At 38.4% G+C, this 20,072-nt stretch overlaps 1 protein-coding gene across 5 annotated transcripts in view; it reads left to right on the plus strand.

Annotated features, from left to right (window-relative positions):
* Nucleotides 1-20,072, plus strand: part of HMCN1 (hemicentin 1) — a 465,592-nt gene that overhangs the window by 417,254 nt on the left and 28,266 nt on the right. For 4 of the 5 annotated variants that reach the window (XM_004424923.3, XM_087439001.1, XM_087438994.1 and 1 more), the window contains 8 exons: nt 11,820-11,990; nt 12,149-12,319; nt 12,955-13,125; nt 13,296-13,466; nt 16,322-16,471; nt 16,778-16,915; nt 18,263-18,384; nt 19,304-19,541. In XM_004424923.3, coding sequence (XP_004424980.2) covers nt 11,820-11,990; nt 12,149-12,319; nt 12,955-13,125; nt 13,296-13,466; nt 16,322-16,471; nt 16,778-16,915; nt 18,263-18,384; nt 19,304-19,541 — 1,332 coding nt within the window. Of the gene's footprint in view, nt 1-11,819; nt 11,991-12,148; nt 12,336-12,954; nt 13,126-13,295; nt 13,467-16,321; nt 16,472-16,777; nt 16,916-18,262; nt 18,385-19,303; nt 19,542-20,072 lie in introns of those variants that run through there. The other variant, XM_087439017.1, reaches the window with a different exon arrangement.

A 20,072-nucleotide genomic window follows, 5' to 3' on the forward strand; every position in this document is an offset into this window, starting at 1 on the left:
AAAAGCTATATGAGATTTGTGAATGTCCTAAAATAAAAGTCAGGTTTTTTCCTTTATGTAGAGTAACTATTGGCCTACTGTTGTTTTGCTCACTGTTCTATTGGCTTACTGTGTGTTAGACTTTTGCTGGTTATTCCCTAGCCCCTAAATTGACTGAATTTAGCTATTACTTTGGCGTAATGTCAGTGATGTCCTGGAGCCAGCAAATGAAAGCATGTATCTCTTCCCAACTGAGAGTTTAGTGACGTCGTATTGTTAGGTAGATATCAACCATGGTGGAAGTACTGAGAAAAATCAGCAGATGCTGCAAATCAGAGTTTCCTTCTCTACTCTCAGAGAGGTGGTGGTTAAACATTTATCAGCATACCACTATAAAATGAGCAGATGGCCTAAGATAGTCTATCTCAGCCAGGGAGTATGTCAGAATCTTAGGGACAAAAGAGATTTTTCTTTTTATACATTGTTGGATTCAACTTGTTAATCTTTTGTTGAGGATTTTTGCATCTGTGTCCATGAGAGATATTGGCCTGTAAGTTTTCTTTTCTTGTAGTATCTTTGTCTTGTAGTATCTTTTCTTGTAGTATCTTTGTAGTAGATATTAGGGTAATATCGGCCTCATAGAATGAGTTAGGAAGTAATTCCTCTGCTTCTATCCTCTGAAAGAGATGGTAGAGAATTGGTATAATTTCTTCCTTAAATGTTTTGTAGCATTCAGCAGTGAACCCATCTGGCACTGGTGCTTTCTGTTTTGGAAGGTTATTAATTATTGATTCGATTTCTTTAATAGATATAGGCTTATTCAGACTATTTCTTCTTGTGTGAATTTTGGCAAATTGTGTCTTTCAAGGAATTGGTCCATTTCATCTAGGTTATCAAATTTATGGGCATAGAGTGTTCATAGTATTCCTTTATTACCCTTTTAATGTCCAGAGGGTCTGTAGTGATGGTCTCTCCTTCATTTCTAATATTAGTAATTTGTGCCCTCTCTTTTTCTTTCTTAGTTAGCCTGGGTAGAGGCTTATTGCTTTTATTGATCTTTTCAAACAACCAGCTTTTGGTTTCATTGATTTCATCTATTGATTTCCTTTTTTCAATTTCACTGATTTCTCCTCTATTTCTTTTCTTCTGCCTACTTTGGATTTAATTTGCTCTTCTTTTTCTAGTTTCCTAAGGTGGAAAATTAGATTATTGATTTTAGATCTTTTTTCTTTTCTAATATGCATTCAATGCTATAAATTTCCCTCTAAGCACCACTTTTGCTGCATCCCACAAATTTTAATAAGTTATGTTTTCATTTTCATTTAGTTCAAAGTACTTTTAATTTCTCTTGAGGTTTCTTCTTTGGCCCATGTATTATTTAGAAGCATGTTGTTTACTCTCCACATATTTGGGGATTTTCCAATTATCTTTCTATTATTGATTTCTAGTTTAATTCCATTGTGGTCTGAGAGCAGACACTGTATGATTTCTATTCTTTTAAATTTGTTAAGGTATATTTTATGGCCCAGAATGTGTTTTGTCTTGGTGAATGTTCCGTGTGAGCTTGAAAAGAATGTGTATTGTACTGTTGTTGGATGAAGTACTCTATACATGTCAGTTATATCCAGTTGATCAATGGTGTTGTTGAGTTCAACTATTTCCTTATTAATTTTCTGCCTGCTGGGTCTGTCCGTTTCTGACAGAGGGGTGTTGAAGTCTCCAACTATGATAGTGGATTCATCTATTTCTCTTTGCAATTCTATTAGTTTTTGCCTCCCATAGTTTGATGAGATTTTTTTGTTGAGTAAGAGTTTACTTTTAATAATGTCAGTCTTCTAGAAAACTTCCAAGAACAGTACAAAGAACTTCTATATACCCTTATCCAGATTCACCAATTGTGTGTATTTCGTAAAACAAGGACATTCCCTTTCATAAACAAAGTACAATTATAAAAATTGGGAAATTTGACATTAATACAATACTGTTATTAATCTTATTGTCTAATCCACAGTCCACATGCAAATTTTGTCAGTTGTCCCAGTAATATGCTTTATAACTCTTTTTTTCCCCATTCCAAGATCCAATCCAGGATCACACTTGCATTTATTTATCATGTCTCTTTAGTCTCTTTTAATTGAAACAATTTCTTAGTCTATTTTTGCCTTTCATGACCTTGATATTTTTTAGGTATACAGGCCAATCATTTTGTAGAAGAGTTTTCAATTTGGATTTGTCTGATATTTCCTCATGAGTAGATTCAGGTTTTTCATTTTGGCAGAAACATCACAGAAATGATTTTGTGTCCTTCTCAGTGCATCATATCAGGAGGCACATGGTGTCAACTTTGTCCCAATCTGGTGACCTTAACTTTGTTCACTTGTTTAAAGTGGTGTCTGCCATTTATTAGTTACTATTTTTACCTTTGTAATTAAAAAGTATTTTGTAGGGGAGCTTTGAGAGTACATAAACATCTTTTTTTAAATCAGTCTTTCACCCACTGGTTTTAGCTTTCATTTATGATTCTTGATTAAATTAGTTATTACCATGATCTTTGCAAAACAGTTATTTCTAACTCTGTCATATCTTCTACATCTATTATTGGCTTTCTAATATAAGGAAGATCTTTCCTTTCTCTTTCTTATTTCTTTTTTATTGGTTATTATCAGTAAAGACTCAAGTATTATTTCATTCAATGGCTTATAATGTACTACTATTATTATTTATTGTGATGCTCAAATTGTCCTAGATTTGATTAGTATCCTCTAGGATAACTTCAGTGTCCTCTTGACATATCCTCATGATTCCTGAACACTTCCTTACTTTCTGGTGAAAATTGATATTTTAGGTTTATAATGTACTTTCCCTCCCCCAGTTAGAAGAGTATTTTTAAACTGCCAATCCTCCCCCTAAAAAAGATTGGTATCTTCTGGAGTGGGCCATTCTGCTGCCATTTGGGAGTCATTATCATATAAAAAAATATTCTGACAGATTACTTAAAGAATGAGCATTTTTAGAAGTGTCTTTCTGAAAATTGTTGAGAACTTTGAGTAAAGAATGGCCTTACTAGCTCATAGCTCACAGGTATGTAGTACTTACTGTGTGTCCTGCACTGTTCCAAGCATTTTTCATCTATCTATCAACTCATTATTTCTCACCCTTACCTAATAAGGTAGGTTTTTTTATTATTTGCATATTGCAGATAATGAAGCTAGGCACACAGAAGCTAAGTAACTTGTCTAGGATCGCACAGCTAGTAAAGGCAAAGCAGTTATTGAGGCCCAGAGCATCTGGACCAGAGTCCCTGCTCCTAAGCACTGTGCTCTACTGCCTTTCCAGAATCAGACTGCAATGGAGTGTAACAACAAATTCATCTATTATATTTTGCATTTTTCTTATATACTAGTTCATCCATAGTTATTTTCTTTTGCATTATTTAGATACTATGACATTTTATACCTTCTCTGGTTTCTATTGCCATTCTTCCTTTTTTGTTATCATTCCATTCATATAAAAGAAACATTTCAACTCTACACATTTTATGTCATGAAATTCAATTCTGGTTAGAGTTTTCTGTATTGATTTAAAAAATAAAAAAGATCTTCAGCTGAAAACCTCTATATGTAATAGAAACTACACAAATAATAAATGAATAAATGTCACCCAATTGTAATCCTCCAATAAAAAATGCATCTATGCTATAAGGCTTTATATATTAAGAGATATGGGCTTTTGTTAGCTTACAGCCTTGGAAATAGAACATATTAAAATAATTAGAATGACAGAATTTTTGAAATCACATAGTTTATATATAAGGACTATGAGCATCAGCAATCTAAATTAATAAAGTAGTTTTGAGTAATATCAGTCATATATTTTTTTTTCTTTTTAGGTTTGTTCTCAGTTGTCTTTTTTTTTCTTAATTTTTTGTTTATCGCAGTAACATTGGTTTATAACATTGTAAAAATTTCAGGTGTACATCATTGTACTTCTATTTCTGCATAGATTACATCATGTTCAACACCAAAATACTAATTACAACCCATCACCACACACATGTACCGAATTATCCCTTTCACCCTTCTCCCTCCCCCCTTCCCCTCTGGTAACCACCAATCCAATTTCTGTCTCTATGTGTTTGTTTATTGTTGTTATTATCTACTAGTTAATGAAGGAAATCATATGGTATTTGACCTTCTCCCTCTGACTTATTTCACTTTGCATTATACCCTCAATGTCCATCCATGTTGTCACAAATGGCTGGATTTCATCGCTTCTTATGGCTGAGTAGTATTCCATTGTGTATATATACCACAGCTTCTTTATCCATTCGTCCCTTGATGGGCACTTAGGTTGCTTCCAAGTCTTGGCTATTGTGAATAACGCTGCAATGAACACAGGGGTGCATGTACCTTTGCAAATTGGTGTTTTCAAGTTCTTTAGATAAATACCCAAGAGTGGAATAGCTGGATCATATGGTAGTTCTATCCTTGATTTTTTGAGGAATCTCCATACTGTTTTTTGTAGTGGCTGCACCAGTTTGCACTCCCACCAGCAGTGTATGAGAGTTCCCTTCTCTCCACATCCTCTCCAACACATGTTGTTTCCTGTCTTGTTAATTATAGCCATTCTGACGGGTGTGAGGTGATATCTCATTGTAGTTTTGATTTGCATTTCCCTGATAGTTAATGATTTTGAACATCTTTTCATGTGTCTGTTGGCCATCTGTATATCTTCTTTGGAGAAATGTCTGTTCAGGTCTTTTGCCCATTTTTAATTGGGTTGGTAGTTTTTTTGTTGTTGAGATGCATGAGTTCTTTATATATTTTGGAGATTAAGCCCTTATCAGAAGTATGGTTTGCAAATATCTTCTCCCAATTGTTAGGTTGTCTTTTCGTTTTGTTGATGGTTTCCTTTGCTGTGCAGAAGCTTTTTAGTTTGAAGTAGTCCCATTTGTTTATTTTTTCTATTGTTTCTCTTGCCCGGTCAGACATGCTGCTTGAAAATATGTTGCTAAGACCGATGTCGAAGAGCGTACTGCCTATGTTTTCTTCTAGGAGTTTCACAGTTTCAGGTCTTACATTCAAGTCTTTAATCCATTTGGAGTTAATTTTTGTGTATGGTGTAAGGTAAGGGTCTACTTTCATTTTTTTGCATGTGGCTATCCAGTTTTCCCAACACCATTTGTTGAAGAGACTTTCTTTTCCCCATTGTATGTTCTTGGCTCCTTTGTCAAAGATTAGCTGTCCATAGATGTGTGGGTTTATTTCTGGGCTTTCGATTCTATTCCATTGATCTGTGTGTCTGTTTTTGTGCCAGTACCATGCTGTTTTGGTTACTATAGCTTTGTAGTATATTTTGAAATCAGGGAGTGTGATACCTCCAGCTTTGTTCTTTTTTCTCAGGATTCCTTTAGCTATTTGGGGTCTTTTGTTGTTCCATATAAATTTTAGGATTCTTTGTTCTATTTCTGTGAAAACTGTGGTTGGAACTTTGATAGGGATTGCTTTGAATCTATAGATGGCTTTAGGAAGTGTGGACATCTTAACTATGTTAATTCTTCCAATCCAAGAGCACGGAATATCTTTCCATTTCTTTGTGTCTTCTTCAATTTCTTTCAGAAATGTTTTATAGTTTTCGGTGTACAGATCTTTCACCTCTTTGGTTAAGTTTATTCCTAGGTATTTTATTCTTTTTGTTGCAATTGTAAATGGGATGGTATTCTTAATTTCTCTTTCTGCTACTTTGTTGTTAGTGTATAGAAATGCAACTGATTTTTGTATGTTGATTTTGTATCCTGCAACTTTACCATATTCGTTTATTATTTCTAAAAGTTTTCTGGTGGATTCTTTAGGGTTTTCTATATATAAAATCATGTCATCTGCAAATAGTGACAGTTTCATTTCTTCGTTTCCAATTTGGATTGCTTTTATCTCTTTCTCTTGCCTGATTGCTCTGGCTAGGACTTTCAATACTATGTTAAATAGGAGTGGTGACAGTGGGCATCCTTGTTTGGTTCCTGTTCTTAGAGGGATAGCTTTCAGTTTTTCACCATTGAGGATGATATTAGCTGTGGGTTTCTCATATATGGTCTTTATTATGTTGAGGTACTTTCCTTCTATCCCCATTTTATTCAGAGTTTTTATCATAAATGGATGCTGTATCTTGTCAAATGCTTTCTCTGCATCTATTGAGATGATCATGTAATTTTTGTTCTTCATTTTATTAATGTGGTGTATTACGTTGATTGATTTGCAAATGTTAAACCATCCCTGCATCCCTGGAATAAATCCCACTTGATCATGGTGTATAATCTTTTTAACGTATTGTTGTATGCGATTTGCTAGTATTTTGTTGAGGACTTTTGCATCGATGTTCATCAGTGATATTGGCCTGTAATTTTCTTTTTTTGTGTTGTCCTTGTCTGGTTTTGGTATCAGGGTAATGTCAGCTTCGTAGAATGACTTAGGGAGCTTCCCCCCCTCCTCAATTTTTTGGAAGAGTTTGTGAAGGATAGGTATTAAGTCTTCTTTGAATGTTTGGTAGAATTTACCAGGGAAGCCGTCTGGTCCTGGACTTTTATTTTTGGGGAGGTTTTTGATTACTGTTTCGATCTCCTTACCGGTGATTGGTCTATTCAAATTCTCTACTTCTTCTTGATCCAGTTTTGGAAGGTTGTATGATTCTAAGAATTTATCCATTTCTTCCAGATTGTCGAACTGGTTGGCATATAGCTTTTCATAGTATTCTCTTATAATCTTTTGTATTTCTGAGGTGTCTGTTGTAACCTCTCCTCTTTCATTTCTGATTTTACTTATTTGTGCCTTCTCTCTTTTTTCTTGGTGAGTCTAGCTAAAGGTTTGTCAATTTTGTTGATCTTTTCAAAGAACCAGCTCTTGGTTTTATTAATTTTTCTATTGTTTTTTTGGTCTCTATTTCATTTATTTCTGCTCTGATTTTTATGATTTCCCTTCTGCTACTGATTTTGGGCTTTGTTTGTTCTTCTTTTTCCAGTTCCTTTAGGTGCATTGTTAGATTGTTTATTTGAGATTTTTCTTGTTTGTTGAGATAGGCCTGTATCGCTATAAACTTCCCGCTTAGAACCGCTTTTGCTGTATCCCATAAATTCTGGCATGTCGTATTTTCATTTTCATTTGTCTCCAGGTATTTTTTGATTTCTTCTTTGATTTCTTCGTTAACCCAGTCATTGTTCAGTAGCATTTTGTTTAATCTCCATGTATTTGTGGCTTTTCTGATTTTCTTCCTATAGTTGATTTCTAGTTTCATACCGTTGTGGTCAGAAAAGATGCTTGGTATTATTTCAGTCTTCTTAAATTTATGGAGACTTGTTTTGTGGCCTAATATGTGATCAGTCCTGGAGAATGTTCCATGTGCATTTGAAAAGAACGTGTATTCTTCGGTTTTTGGATGGAATGCTCGGTATATATCTACTAGGTCCATCCGTTCTAGTGTGTCGTTTAAGGCCAATGTTTCCTTATTGATCTTCTGTTTGGATGATCTATCCGTTGGTGTAAGTGGAGTGTTAAAGTCCCCTACTATTATTGTGTTACTGTCTATTTCTGTTTTTATGTCTGTTAATAATTGCTTTATATATTTAGGTGCACCTACATTGGGTGCGTAGATATTTACAAGTGTTATATCCTCTTGTTGGATTGTTCCCTTGATCATTATGTAATGCCCTTCTTTGTCTCTTTTTACAGTTTTTGTTTTAAAGTCTATTTTGTCTGATATGAGTACTGCTACCCCAGCTTTCTTTTCATTGCCATTTGTGTGGAGTATCTTTTTCCATCCCTTGACTTTCAGTTTGTGAGTGTCTTTAGGTCTGAAGTGTGTCTCTTGTATGCAGCATATATATGGGTCTTGTTTTTTGATCCAGTCAGCCACCCTATGCCTTTTAATTGGAGCATTTAGTCCATTGACGTTTAAGGTAGCTATCGATAAGTATGTACTTACTGCCATTTTTTAACTTTTTTTTTTTTTCTCAGTGTTTTAGTAGTCCTTCTCTGTTCCTTTCTTCTTCTATACAGAATTGATGGTCACTTTAGTTTGACCTCTGTCTGAAAGCTGTACTCTTTAACTCCCCTCCTCCCTCCTTTTATGTTTTTGATATCATATCTAACCTCTTTTTTGTGCATTTGTATCCATTACGTTCTAATCATGGAACTAGATAATTTTTCCTATTTGTGGTCTTCGCTTTTCCCCTTAAATCACTCCCTTTTACGTTTCTTGTAGCACTGGTTTCTTGGTGACAAACTCCTTTAATTTTTGCTTATCTGGGAAATTTTTGATCTCTCCTTCCATTTTGAATGATAACCTTGCTGGGTAGAGTATTCTTGGCTGTAAGTTTTTTCCTTTTAGCATTTTAAATATATCGTGCCATTCTCTTCTAGCCTGTAAGGTTTCTGCTGAGACGTCAGCTGATAGCCTTATGGGGTTTCCTTTGTATATAACTTGACATTCTCTTGCAGCTTTTAGGATTCTCTCTTTAATTCTGGACATTTTGATTACGATGTGTCTTGGTGTGGGCCTCTTTGGGTTTATCTTGTTTGGGGCTCTCTGTGCTTCCTGTACCTGGATGTCTGTTTCCTTCCTTAGGTTAGGGAAGTTTTCATCTATTATTTTTTGAAATAGATTCTCTGGCCCCTTGTCTCGCTCTTCTCCTTCCGGGACACCTATAACACGGATGTTAGTGCGCTTGATGTTGTCCCAGAGGTCCCTTAGACTGTCCTCACTCTTTTTAATTCTTTTCTCTTTTACCTGTTCACCTTGGGTAATTTCTTCTAGTCTTTCGTCCAGCTCACAGATCCGTTCTTCTGTATCCTCTACTCTGCTTTTGAGTCCCTCTAGTGAATTTTTCATTTCCAGTATTGTATTCTTCATTTCTGATTGGTTCTTTTTTATATCTTCCATTTCTTTGTTGACATTCTCACTGAGTTCATCTATTCTTCTCCCCAGATCAGTGAGCATCCTTAACACTCTTAGTTTGAACTCTCTGTCGGGTAGGTTGCTCATTTCTGTTTCACTTAGTTCCTTTTCTGGGGTTTTGTCCTGTTCCCTTACTTGGAATGTATTCCTTTGCCCCCTCATTTTGCCTCTTTCCCTGTGCTTGTGTCTACGTATTAGGTAGGTCAGCTACGTCTCCTGCTCTTGGATAGGTGACCTTATGTAAGTGATGGCTTAGGAGGCTTCCAGTCTGCTTCCCTCAGTTCTCAATGTTCCAGGGGTGACCCCTATGTGGGCTATGTGTGTCCTTCTGTTGTGGCCTGTTAGCTCTCCCTGTAGGTGCCCAGGGAGGCTGAGTTATGCTCCTGGCCAGCTGTTGTAATACTCAGTTGCTTGTAGTTGTTGTGGGCCCTTCAGTCTCTTTATCAGGTGTGGGGAGCCCCAGCACAGTTGGCTGTAAGTTCTAATACCACATTTGTGTTGCAGTATTTCTTTTAAGTGAGTAGGCCCCCATCGTGGCAGGTTGTTAGGCTCAGGGCCTTACAATTGCTGTAAGCCTCTAGCCTATTAGGTCTCTTGTCAGCTCTCTGAGGATTGCAGCTGGGTGGGGCTGGCCTCAGGCACAGGAGCACCCAATTGTTTCAGGCTTTGGAAGGTAGGGCAAACCTCCTATGTGGGTCTTTGAGAAGCACAAGTCTTCTGCAGCTGACAAGCCCTGCCGCCCACAGGTCCACACACACAGTCAACACAGTCCTGCCCCGTGTATGGGCCCCGACCTCCCCAAGCGGACCCAGTCTCTCCACGGCGGGAGCCCCACACACTCCGCCACCGGCCCACACTCTCCACCGGCTCCTTGTGCACACCCTGCCCGCTCAAGTCGGCTCAGTTGCCAGGCTGCAGAGAATCCAGTCACCAATCGATGCAGGCCCACAAGTTGCCTGAGGGCTTGTTGTTGGGTGGGGCCAGTCTCTAGGGTGGGCTGCCTGCCCTGGCTGAGCTGGATTAAATCGCTGCTCTAGTGGGTGGAGCAGACCCTGGGCTAGCAGGCCTCAGGGAGAACTCCAATGGCGTCTGTGTCAGCATGCTCACACCAGGCCACAACAATGGCCGCCGCCAATGTCCCAGTCCCTGGAGAGGTCTCACCCCTCACCAAGATGCACTCAGGGCCTATTAGGTGAGTCTCTTGTCACCAAAGCACTGTGCACCTTTCTTTCTGGTGATTTTAGGATGCTTTCTGAAATGGGTGAGTTTGTGCGTGGGCCCTTTAAGAGCCAGTTTTAGTTTCTTTGTGAACCGGGTTTTCTGGGGGTGCTCCCCAGTGTTTTAGTAGCAGGCAAAGTCAGATATTATGCCGATGGTGTCGATTGTGCTGGGTCCACAATATGCCCACAGCGGGGGCGCTCCCGGCTCAGGGCCCCGCGCCTCCAGGGAGGCTGCGAACCTGTGAGCTGCTCCCGGCGGCCCTGAAGCTGGCAGCTTGTGAAGGCGGCGTTTTTCCTCTCCAGAAGGGAGTCTCTGCCTCTTCCACCTCGTTAGGATGGTCCGTTGTTGCAGGAGTTCCTCTTATCCAGTTTTCAGTTCTGTCTCAGGGGTAATTTTTCTACGAGTAGTTGTAAATTGGCTGTGTCCGCGGGAGGAGATGAGTTCAGAGTCTGCCTACGCCGCCATCTTGACTCCGCCTCTCTCCTCGGTCATATATTTAAAGGCTTTCTTCTTTCCTTTTAGATTTAATCAAATACTTTTTAGTGCAAATTCTTGTCAGCTACAATAAGTTTGTGTGACTGTGTTTGTCTGTGTCTACAAAGTACAGTGATATGTAGTCAACTCAGTTAGAAAGCAGTTAATTAAAAGAAAATGCAAGATGTGTTTTAGAATATTTTCTAAACAAAGCAGCCAAATGATCATCTCATTACTTGGTTTTGAACTTATTCTTTTGGTATCTTTTAGGTTGTGTTAAGAGAATATTTAGACACGGACTTTAGGCCCTATTTGTGTTCATACCTTGGTTAAACTGGGTGACCACAAAAACATACTTTATGAGCCTCATTTCTAGAAAGTACCCACAAAATAAAAATATGACCTGATACTGACTTATACGTAATGGAAGACATAATGTTGATTCTCAGCCCATGCACCTGGTAGGAAACAGAAGGTTTTTCCACTCTTGTGGTTCAGATGGTGTAATATGTTAGTTACTGAAAGGAAAGCCTTAATATCACTCCTTGGAAACTACGGGTCAACTTTTTCTGTTGTTTAGGAAGCAGGTGAGTGTGTTATTCAGAACTTTTAGCTCATGAACGTTATGTAATGGAGGAAATTTTTCAAAGAGTTATAACTGTGCAGATCATTATGTTGTTGAAAGATCTAAGTACATTTTTAAACATGAAGCTGAATCAGGCTTAAAGATGTGGTCTTGCAATCCGGGCTCCGAGTTATCGTTGTGGAAACATTCATGTTCTCCATAACTGTATCTAGATCTGTTATACAGCCTTGCTTCTAAGCTTCTGGTTCCTTCCACGTTCCCCAGAGCACAGGGCACAGACACATACTTATCTAGGGTTTAAAAACTCACAATGTGTTTGCATATAATAGTTTGATTAAATTTAATTTTAATAAAATAGCCTCTTTGGATAATTTTAAGCATTTATTTTGGCATTAGGTAGCCATCTGAATTTCCCTATAGACGCTAATTCCCATGAAAATCAAACCAGAAGGAGAAAGGAAGAACATCATTTGTTATGTTTCCTTTGGTTCAATTTCAATTATTTTAGATTCTGGGCTAATTTAACTCATTACTGAATGAGTTTATTTGTATAATTTTGTTTTTTTAACAAACATGGTTCTGTGACCTGAAACTCTGTCTCTTGGGACATTTGTAGTTCATGGAGCATGGAACACTTGGCAGCCTTGGGATGCATGTAGCAAAAGCTGTGGGAAAGGTACCCAGACAAGAACAAGACTGTGTAATAACCCACCACCATCATTTGATGGATCCTACTGTGATGGAGCAGAAACACAGACGCAAGTTTGCAATGAAAGACACTGTCCAGGTAAAAGAAATACAATGTTTATACCCTTAATAAATTAATATCTACCTCTTATCTAGGAATTGTGTCAGTAAGAATCAGTGTCAATAAGAACATCACTCATTTTTGAATAAGATCATTTTTGAGTAGTAACAGAGCACATATGTTTTTCCTTAATCCAGTTGATGGCAAGTGGGCTGCTTGGGCCAGTTGGAGTGCCTGTACTGTGTCCTGTGGAGGAGGTGCCAGACAGAGAACAAGGGCCTGCTCTGATCCTGTTCCCCAGTATGGAGGAAGCAAATGTGAAGGGAGTGATATCCAGAGCGATTTTTGCAATACTGACCCTTGTCCAAGTGAGTGTTGGAAATAGTGAGTCAACGTTATACTTTCTTAAAGTTTCATTATGGCCTTACGTCCTTAAAGTTATAATCTTCTGTTACTTGATTTGTCTACCTTTGCTTTAGGATATCAGAATGTGGTATCGTTGCTGTTGTGTCTATTTAATACCATAGATGTCATTGATTTATATGAACTGGGGCTGTGTCCTTTTCCATCTGCTCTGTAGGCCAAGCTGCAAGGATGAGGGCACCATTACATGCTGTTCATGATGTTGATACCTTTATGGAGGCAAGCAGGTGGCTCTCTGCCTTAATTCAGTCACCAAGCTAGATTTTTAGACCCTAGGAGCATCTGAATCCAACATATCCTGAATGTTACAGCCTTGACTCATCAAGAGCAGAGACCTTGTCTTGTTCATATCCTTCAGTTCCTGGAATAGTGTAAAACTCAATAAATGTAGGTTAAATAGAACTGCACAATCACTGGAATGTGTGCCTAGTTTCTAGTTAAAACAACAGCTAAAGTATCTGCCTTTGGAAGTTGCCTATTTATAGATTTGTATGTTTCTTTTCAGTTCCTGGGGAGAGTCTTTCCATGATTTTTGGATGAATGTCATTGTTAACACTTCTCCAATGGTTCTGTGTTGTAGCTCATGGTAACTGGAGTCCTTGGAGTGGCTGGGGAATATGCAGCCGGACGTGTAATGGAGGGCAGATGCGGCGGTACCGTACGTGTGATAACCCTCGACCCTCCAATGGAGGAAGAGCTTGTGGGGGGCCAGACTCCCAGATGCAGAGATGCAACATTGACATGTGTCCTGGTGAGCTTCCCGACTCCTGGCAGTAGAACAAGTAAAGCATTTCATTTAGTGCTTACCGTAGCAGCCCCATCATTCCAGATCTTAAAATGAAAGTTGTATAGGCAAAGTCGCCCTAAATGTAGAATTTACAACAGATTTGTTGATGTTGACCATTCCATTCTTGTTCACAGTGGATGGAAGTTGGGGAAATTGGCATAGTTGGAGCCGGTGTTCTACCTCTTGTGGAGGAGGTGAAAAGACTCGAAAACGGCTGTGCAACACTCCAGTGCCATCTAAAAGTGGTCGCCCCTGTCCAGGAGATGCTACCCAGGTATCCAGATGCAACATACAAGCATGCCCAGGTAAGCAGCTAAGTTAGGCTTTGGCAGGACCACTGCTAGCACATTTACTGCCTTTCTGCAAATTAAAAAATGGGGTCACTCTGACCCCACAAATTACAAAACAGTGCCAACTCTGGGAGGAGGAATTAGGAAAAATGCACTATTCCCCCCTCGGCGGTGCAGCTGTGCACCAAAGCTCATGCTGGATTTTAGCCTCGGCTTGCCCCCTTCCAGGCTCTCTTGTAAAAGGTTGTAGCCTGCACAGCCATTTGTAGTAGTCCTGGGCTTGAAGGGTAAAAGGGCATGGAAGAATGGGGAAGCCAGGTTGAAACTCCAGGCTGAAAAATGAGAGTGGAGCAGAAACGGAATATCCAGTAGAAATACACAATTGGAGGCTCTTCTTTCACAGACGGAAATAAGGAGTACATGAGTGGAGAAAGCAGAATAGGGGCCAGTTCAGTTCAAGGAAAAAAAGTAGAGGAAGTTGAACTATCATAACCCAAGTCATGCAGCATGGCTAGATATTATAAGTGATGTAAAAATTCAGAAAGAACAGTCAGAACTTATGGACCTGAGAAAGAGTTTGCAGAAGTCTCAAGAAATGGTGGATAATGCTTTATCTCAGAGTCTCAGAGGACTTGTCTCAGAGGACAGACTTTCTATGGGCTGTAAGGAGACCAAAAAGAACAGTTTTGCATTGTTGAAGTGTCGAGATACCATTGGACGTTCCAAAGCTTTAAGGTTGCTTTAGAAATAAAGTGTCCCTGGAAATCAGAAGGGACCACTTGGCAGTGAAAGAGAGAAGTTACATGAAAAGATTTATAGGATCTAGACAAGCTAAAAGGGCAAGTGTCTATCAGTCAACTGCTCAACATATCTGCTCAATGTATCAACTGATTACCAAGGATTTTGAGGCTCTGACATGTAGGTATGGTGACAGTTGTAGTTTCAGTGGGGCATTGTGTGGCTCAGCCTCTGGTGGTACCAGGGCCCCAGTAGCAGAAGGAAGGCCAAATAGGCAGACAGTTTGGATTTACAGAGTCTGGCAGTGAGTTTCAAGGATCCCAACTAGGTAACCAGGACCAGAGACATCTGTTGAGCACTGGGATTCAAGTTCCTTTGGAAACTAGAGAACCAAGGTCAAAATGGGAGGCCATGCTCATTAGTGATGACCCAGAGAACCAAGTGAATTAGTGATCCTTCTACCCCTCTCTCTCCCTTCTTAGGACTAAAGATAAGAATCAAAATGGCCTACCAGGTCCTGATTGGCCCTACTATCTACTCTGCATCATCTGCAACATGGTTCCCATCACTCTCTAGGCTCTCTACTCCATCTGGTTTCTCAGATGTGGCAGGCCACTACCTTCTAAAAGGGTGACAAATGTTATTTCCTCTGCCCAGAAAGCCCTTCTCCTGCCTTCCCTGGCTTAGTTAAGACCTAAACTTCCTTCTGATCTTCACTCTATTTTTACTTCCTTTTCAGATTTCCCTAAGTAGTAGGTATCTTATACATCAGCACACTTCAATTGTACATTTATCGTGGAATTCTAACTAGCGTCTGTCTTCTCTATTCAGACATAAACTCTATGAAGACAAGCCTCATGTCTTTTATTTTTTCTTTCTTACCATTGTATCCTCAATACTTGATGAACAAATGAATGTATCCAGAACACAAAAGCTGAATCAACATGAAAAAATGTTCTCTCTCACTAATAATCAAAGTCATGCAACTTAAAATGATGAAATACTATACTTTCTGATTTTTCTGAGATTAAATACAATTGGTATTTCTCCCCAGTATATAATACCTAACAAGATCTGAAATGCCTAGTGATTGTTTTAAAATATATTCAATTGAAAGGCATCAAATAATGAATATTTATGAATTTCACTTCAGCTTCTTCCCAATATGTTTCTGTCTCTTGTCAAAGCATGTAATTGATTTAAAAAGTATTCATTAACCACCTATTCTGTGTTAGTAACTAATAATTTTGTTGAACAATGGAAAGAAGGCATAAAATTACTGTAGAGATACTTTTTACAAAACTTATAGTTGTTTTCAAACTTATTGTCTTGGTATGAATTTTGCAGCACTGTTAAAAGTACAGTATCCTTCTCAAATTTTCCTCAAGTTAAACGTTTTCTGATATATATATATATATTAAGAAAAACTTGACAAGTCCTTGATCTGAAACCCAAGACTGAGCAATAGTCTTTAGCTGCACCACATTTGTAGTGACAGTGACGTGTCACAAAGCTTAGGAGCTGTTTTGTTGGTGATCCCTCCTTTCCCTCTGTGTTCTCATGAAGGAGGCAATAGATCAGAGAACATGGGTTTTGATGCCAAGCACATCTGTGTTCAGATCCTCATTCCACCGCCTCCTAGCCATGTAAATGATGGGAAAGTCACTTAATTTCTCTGAACTTTGTTTTTTTAGTCTGTGAACTGTGGCTATTTAAAACTGCCTTATAGGATTTTTGATAGGATTAAAAGAGTTAAGGCATATTAGGTGCTTACTGTAGTACATGACATGCTCAATAAAGTCTCGTTATTATCATCATTTCATCACCATCAAGAAACACATACTTTATTTTGGCTTTGGGACTGGGCGCTGATTGTATTCTTTGGATTGTGAAATAATGCTATGATGTGCACAGATTGGAAAGATCCTAGATTTATGTGGGATGATGAGTGTTACATGAGAGTAGAATGTCTTGAAAGCTTATTTATTTCACTCTTAAACTCATATGTCATATGATCTTTTAAATGTTTGAGAGAAGATTTGTAGCATCTATGAATACTGGCCTTCTTTTCTCCCACGTAATGTTGATGAAATTGTTTCCTTATCCAGGAATGTTTTTTCTTCCCCCAATAGGTGGGCCCCAGCGAGCCAGAGGAAGTGTTATTGGAAATATTAATGATGTTGAATTTGGAATTTCTTTCCTTAACGCCACAGTAACAGATAGCCCTACCTCTGATACTAGAATAATACATGCCAAAATTACCAATGTACCTCGCAGTCTTGGTAAGTTTCTTTACTTAGAAAAGTTGTTAATAAGCCTCTTTTTAAAAACTTACATATTATTCTTCATCTTACTATTCCTACTTAAAATTTCTAGAGAATGCTACCACTAAATGATTAGTATAATAGTCCTTAGTTCTATCCCAATGGCAAACTCTTAAAGACACATGAGATACTGGTATTTATTTTGTTGTTATTCAAGGTTATTTAGGATTCATCCTTATGAATCCTTATGATTGCTATGAAGACACTAATAACAATGGACTGTAAATATATTGCTTTTCACCTTATTTATTCTTTTTTCTTTAGGTCCAGCAATGAGAAAGATAGTTTCTATTCTAAATCCCATTTATTGGACAACAGCAAAGGAAATAGGAGAAGCAGTCAATGGCTTTACCCTCACCAATGCAGTCTTCAAGAGAGAAACCCAAGTGGAATTTGCAACTGGTTAGTGCCAGCTGAACTTAATATTCTAGTCCTATAAAAAAATACTATTGCCTTAAAAGTTAGTGGTTAAGAAAAATACGTTCTATGTTCCTGCTGAGAATAATTTCAGTCTTTGATGCAATCTTATCGTAAATTATAGAAAAGCAATTTCATATTTCCCTGTAAACTTCTACTGACATGAGTCTATAAGAGGCCATATGTTTTCAAACAGTGTAGTGATTTTTATATCCCAAAAGTTTTTTCTCATCTTTTCTGTATCTTTTCTCTTTAAATCCTTAGAGAGGGTTTTGAAAGCCAAAACAGAGCAGGAAAATGAGTCACTGCTATTAATTAAAGACTTTTGTCTGTGAACCTGAGATTCAATTAGGATACCTTATAGGGATTCTTTATCAAGAAGATGGAAATGAAAACAAGCAAATCTAAAGGCTTTTTGCTTTATCCTTAGTCTTAATGAATATGTATTAGCTATTCATGGTCCTTTCCAAGTGTATGTCAGTTTTTATAGACCTCCAGTTCAAGCCTCTTCAAAGGTGGTCAGCCTCAATGGCAGTGATCTTTGAGGAAGGGAGGGCATAGCTTTAATCAGCCTGGAAGACAAGTGAGTCTTTTCATGGCCATCCACTTACTAAGACACCCCTTTGCTCCTTCTTGAAGCATCAAGAAAGAACAAAGCCTGTGGCCAGACCTGTGGTTATTGCCAGTCCGCCTGGTGAAGCTGTCTGTCCCTTCTCCCAGGCAATCCTTTTTTTGTGTGTGTGTGTGAGGAAGATCAGCCCTGAGCTAACATCCATGCTAATCCTCCTCTTTTTGCTGAGGAGGACTGGCTCTGAGGTAACATCTATTGCCAATCTTCCTCCTTTTTTTTTTCCCCCAAAGCCGCAGTAGATAGTTGTATGTCATAGTTGCACATCCTTCTAGTTGCTGTATGTGGGATGCGGCCTGAGCATGGCCGGAGAAGCGGCGCGTCGGTGCGCACCCAGGATCCGAACCTAGGCCGCCAGTAGCGGAGCGCGCGCACCCAACCACTAAGCCACGGGGCCAGCCCCTGAGGCAATCCATTTGTGTAGAACTGCCTTGCTATTGTTTGTGAGTTTGAAGTGTGGAATCCTTCGCATAATCACATGCTACATTTTTGTCACATAGAAAGAGATTTTAGAACAAACTTAATTCAGTAAGCCTAACTTTTTAATTTGAGGACTAAGTGCTAATTTATTTCTGTTATGGTTTATGTTTATTCAAGTTTGAATTAAAATAACATAGCTGAACTGGTATGTAAGGTAAATCTGCTCTGTGCTTACACAAACCATATATTTTTTGCTGTTAAAATGAATGCTTTGTGATTCCCAGGGGAAATCTTGCGGATGACTCATATTGCCCGGGGCTTGGATTCCGATGGTTCTTTGCTGCTAGATATTGTTGTGAGTGGCTATGTCCTGCAGCTTCAGTCACCTGCGGAAGTTGCTGTAAAGGTAATATGTCAGGATACCTTGCCTTCACTGTTTATTGGATTAATGGTAAGAGTATGAGTCAAAGATCCGTAGAAAAAGCACAGAGAACTTGTGTAGTTTCCCTTGTTTGCTTTAGGAAGTAAATGTCTAAACCACTAAGGTTAGAAATAGCTATCTGGTCTTTTTTAAAAAGTCTTCAGAGCCAGCCCTGATGATCTAGTGATTAAGGTTCTGCACTCTCACCACTTCAGTGGCCCGGGTTCGTTTCCCGGTCGCAGAACCACACCACTCATCTGTCAGTTGCTGTGCTGTGGCAGCGGCTCAATAGAAGAACTAGAAGGACTTACAACTAGGATATACAACCATGCACTGGAGCTTTGGGGAGAAGGAAAAAAGAGAGGAAGATTGGCAATAGATGTTAACTCTGGGTAAATCCTTCCCTGCAAAAAAAAAAAAAAAAAGAAAAAAAAATATCTTCAGGGAGAAGTCTTCATAAACCCTTAGTGGTTTTATTGCCATGCTTATCAGGACCAAGATCACTGCCATGTTGATTTAAGCCATTTGTTTAATTTCCTATAAACAAAGAGAATAGTAACTCTTGCATAAAAGTTTTTGCATATCATCCATAAAAGTATTTCAGAAATGAAAGAATGATAACAATTACCTTTTCCTATCTTTTCTTTATTCTTGACCTACAACTTGGAGTCCCTGATTAAACTATAATTTATGACAGTAAAATTATGAAACTAATGTAATTACAATGAAAAGGTACAAACTTTGTTATTTCCCGAATACTACTGTATAATTACAATTTTATTTAAAACTATACATTTTTAGCCCCTAAGCCTTTTTTTTTCTCATTCTGCATCTTATAGCACCCTCAAGGAAAAAAAAATAGGATGAGCCATGCTAATCCTCAAATCCATGTTGTCCTCCTTAGGATTACACAGAGGACTACGTTCAAACAGGTCCTGGGCAGCTGTATGCCTACTCAACCCGGCTGTTCACCATTGATGGCATCAGCATCCCGTACACATGGAACCACACCATTTTCTATGATCAGGCACGGGGAAGAATGCCTTTCTTGGTAGAAACACTTCATGCATCCTCTGTGGAATCTGACTACAACCAGTTAGAAGAGACATTGGGTTTTAAAATCCATGCTTCAATTTCCAAAGGTAATTTGGTTAAAGGAAAGTCCAGATCTTCATGCCAGCCAGTTCTTCTAAAAGAGCAAAAGAATAGCATTGATGCCATTCAAAAATAAGAATATTAAGGCATAGACCGAACACAAGGCTATTGGGTTTTTCATGTGTGTTGCGGTTGGTAAAGCTCTGTGGTAAAGCCAATCCAATTGGAGTTCTAGTCCATTTAGTTTACTAATATGCTTCTTCATATAGCAGAGTGGAGTTTTTATTGTTCTATTCTATATATGCAGAGAGGTTTAAAAATATATACTTTATCAGAACGATTTTTCTTTGGGTAATAAAGTCCATTTATTCTTGTTCTGAATCTTAGATTTGTCAATGAATTGACAAATTCCTGAAATATAATGTAAAGGTGTAGCTTAACCTAAACTAGTAAAAAAAAAGTTTCCGTATTTTAAAAGCAGCTTTTAAAAATTGCGTGGCAATAATCAGAATTCCAACAGTCATCTCTTGTTCCTGGAAAGTATGATTTTTGAACTGCTTTCCAAGCATAGTTCTACA

Source organism: Ceratotherium simum, chromosome 2, assembly GCF_057802395.1.
Source record: "Ceratotherium simum simum isolate JZ-2026a chromosome 2, ASM5780239v1, whole genome shotgun sequence".
Classification (NCBI taxonomy): domain Eukaryota; kingdom Metazoa; phylum Chordata; class Mammalia; order Perissodactyla; family Rhinocerotidae; genus Ceratotherium; species Ceratotherium simum.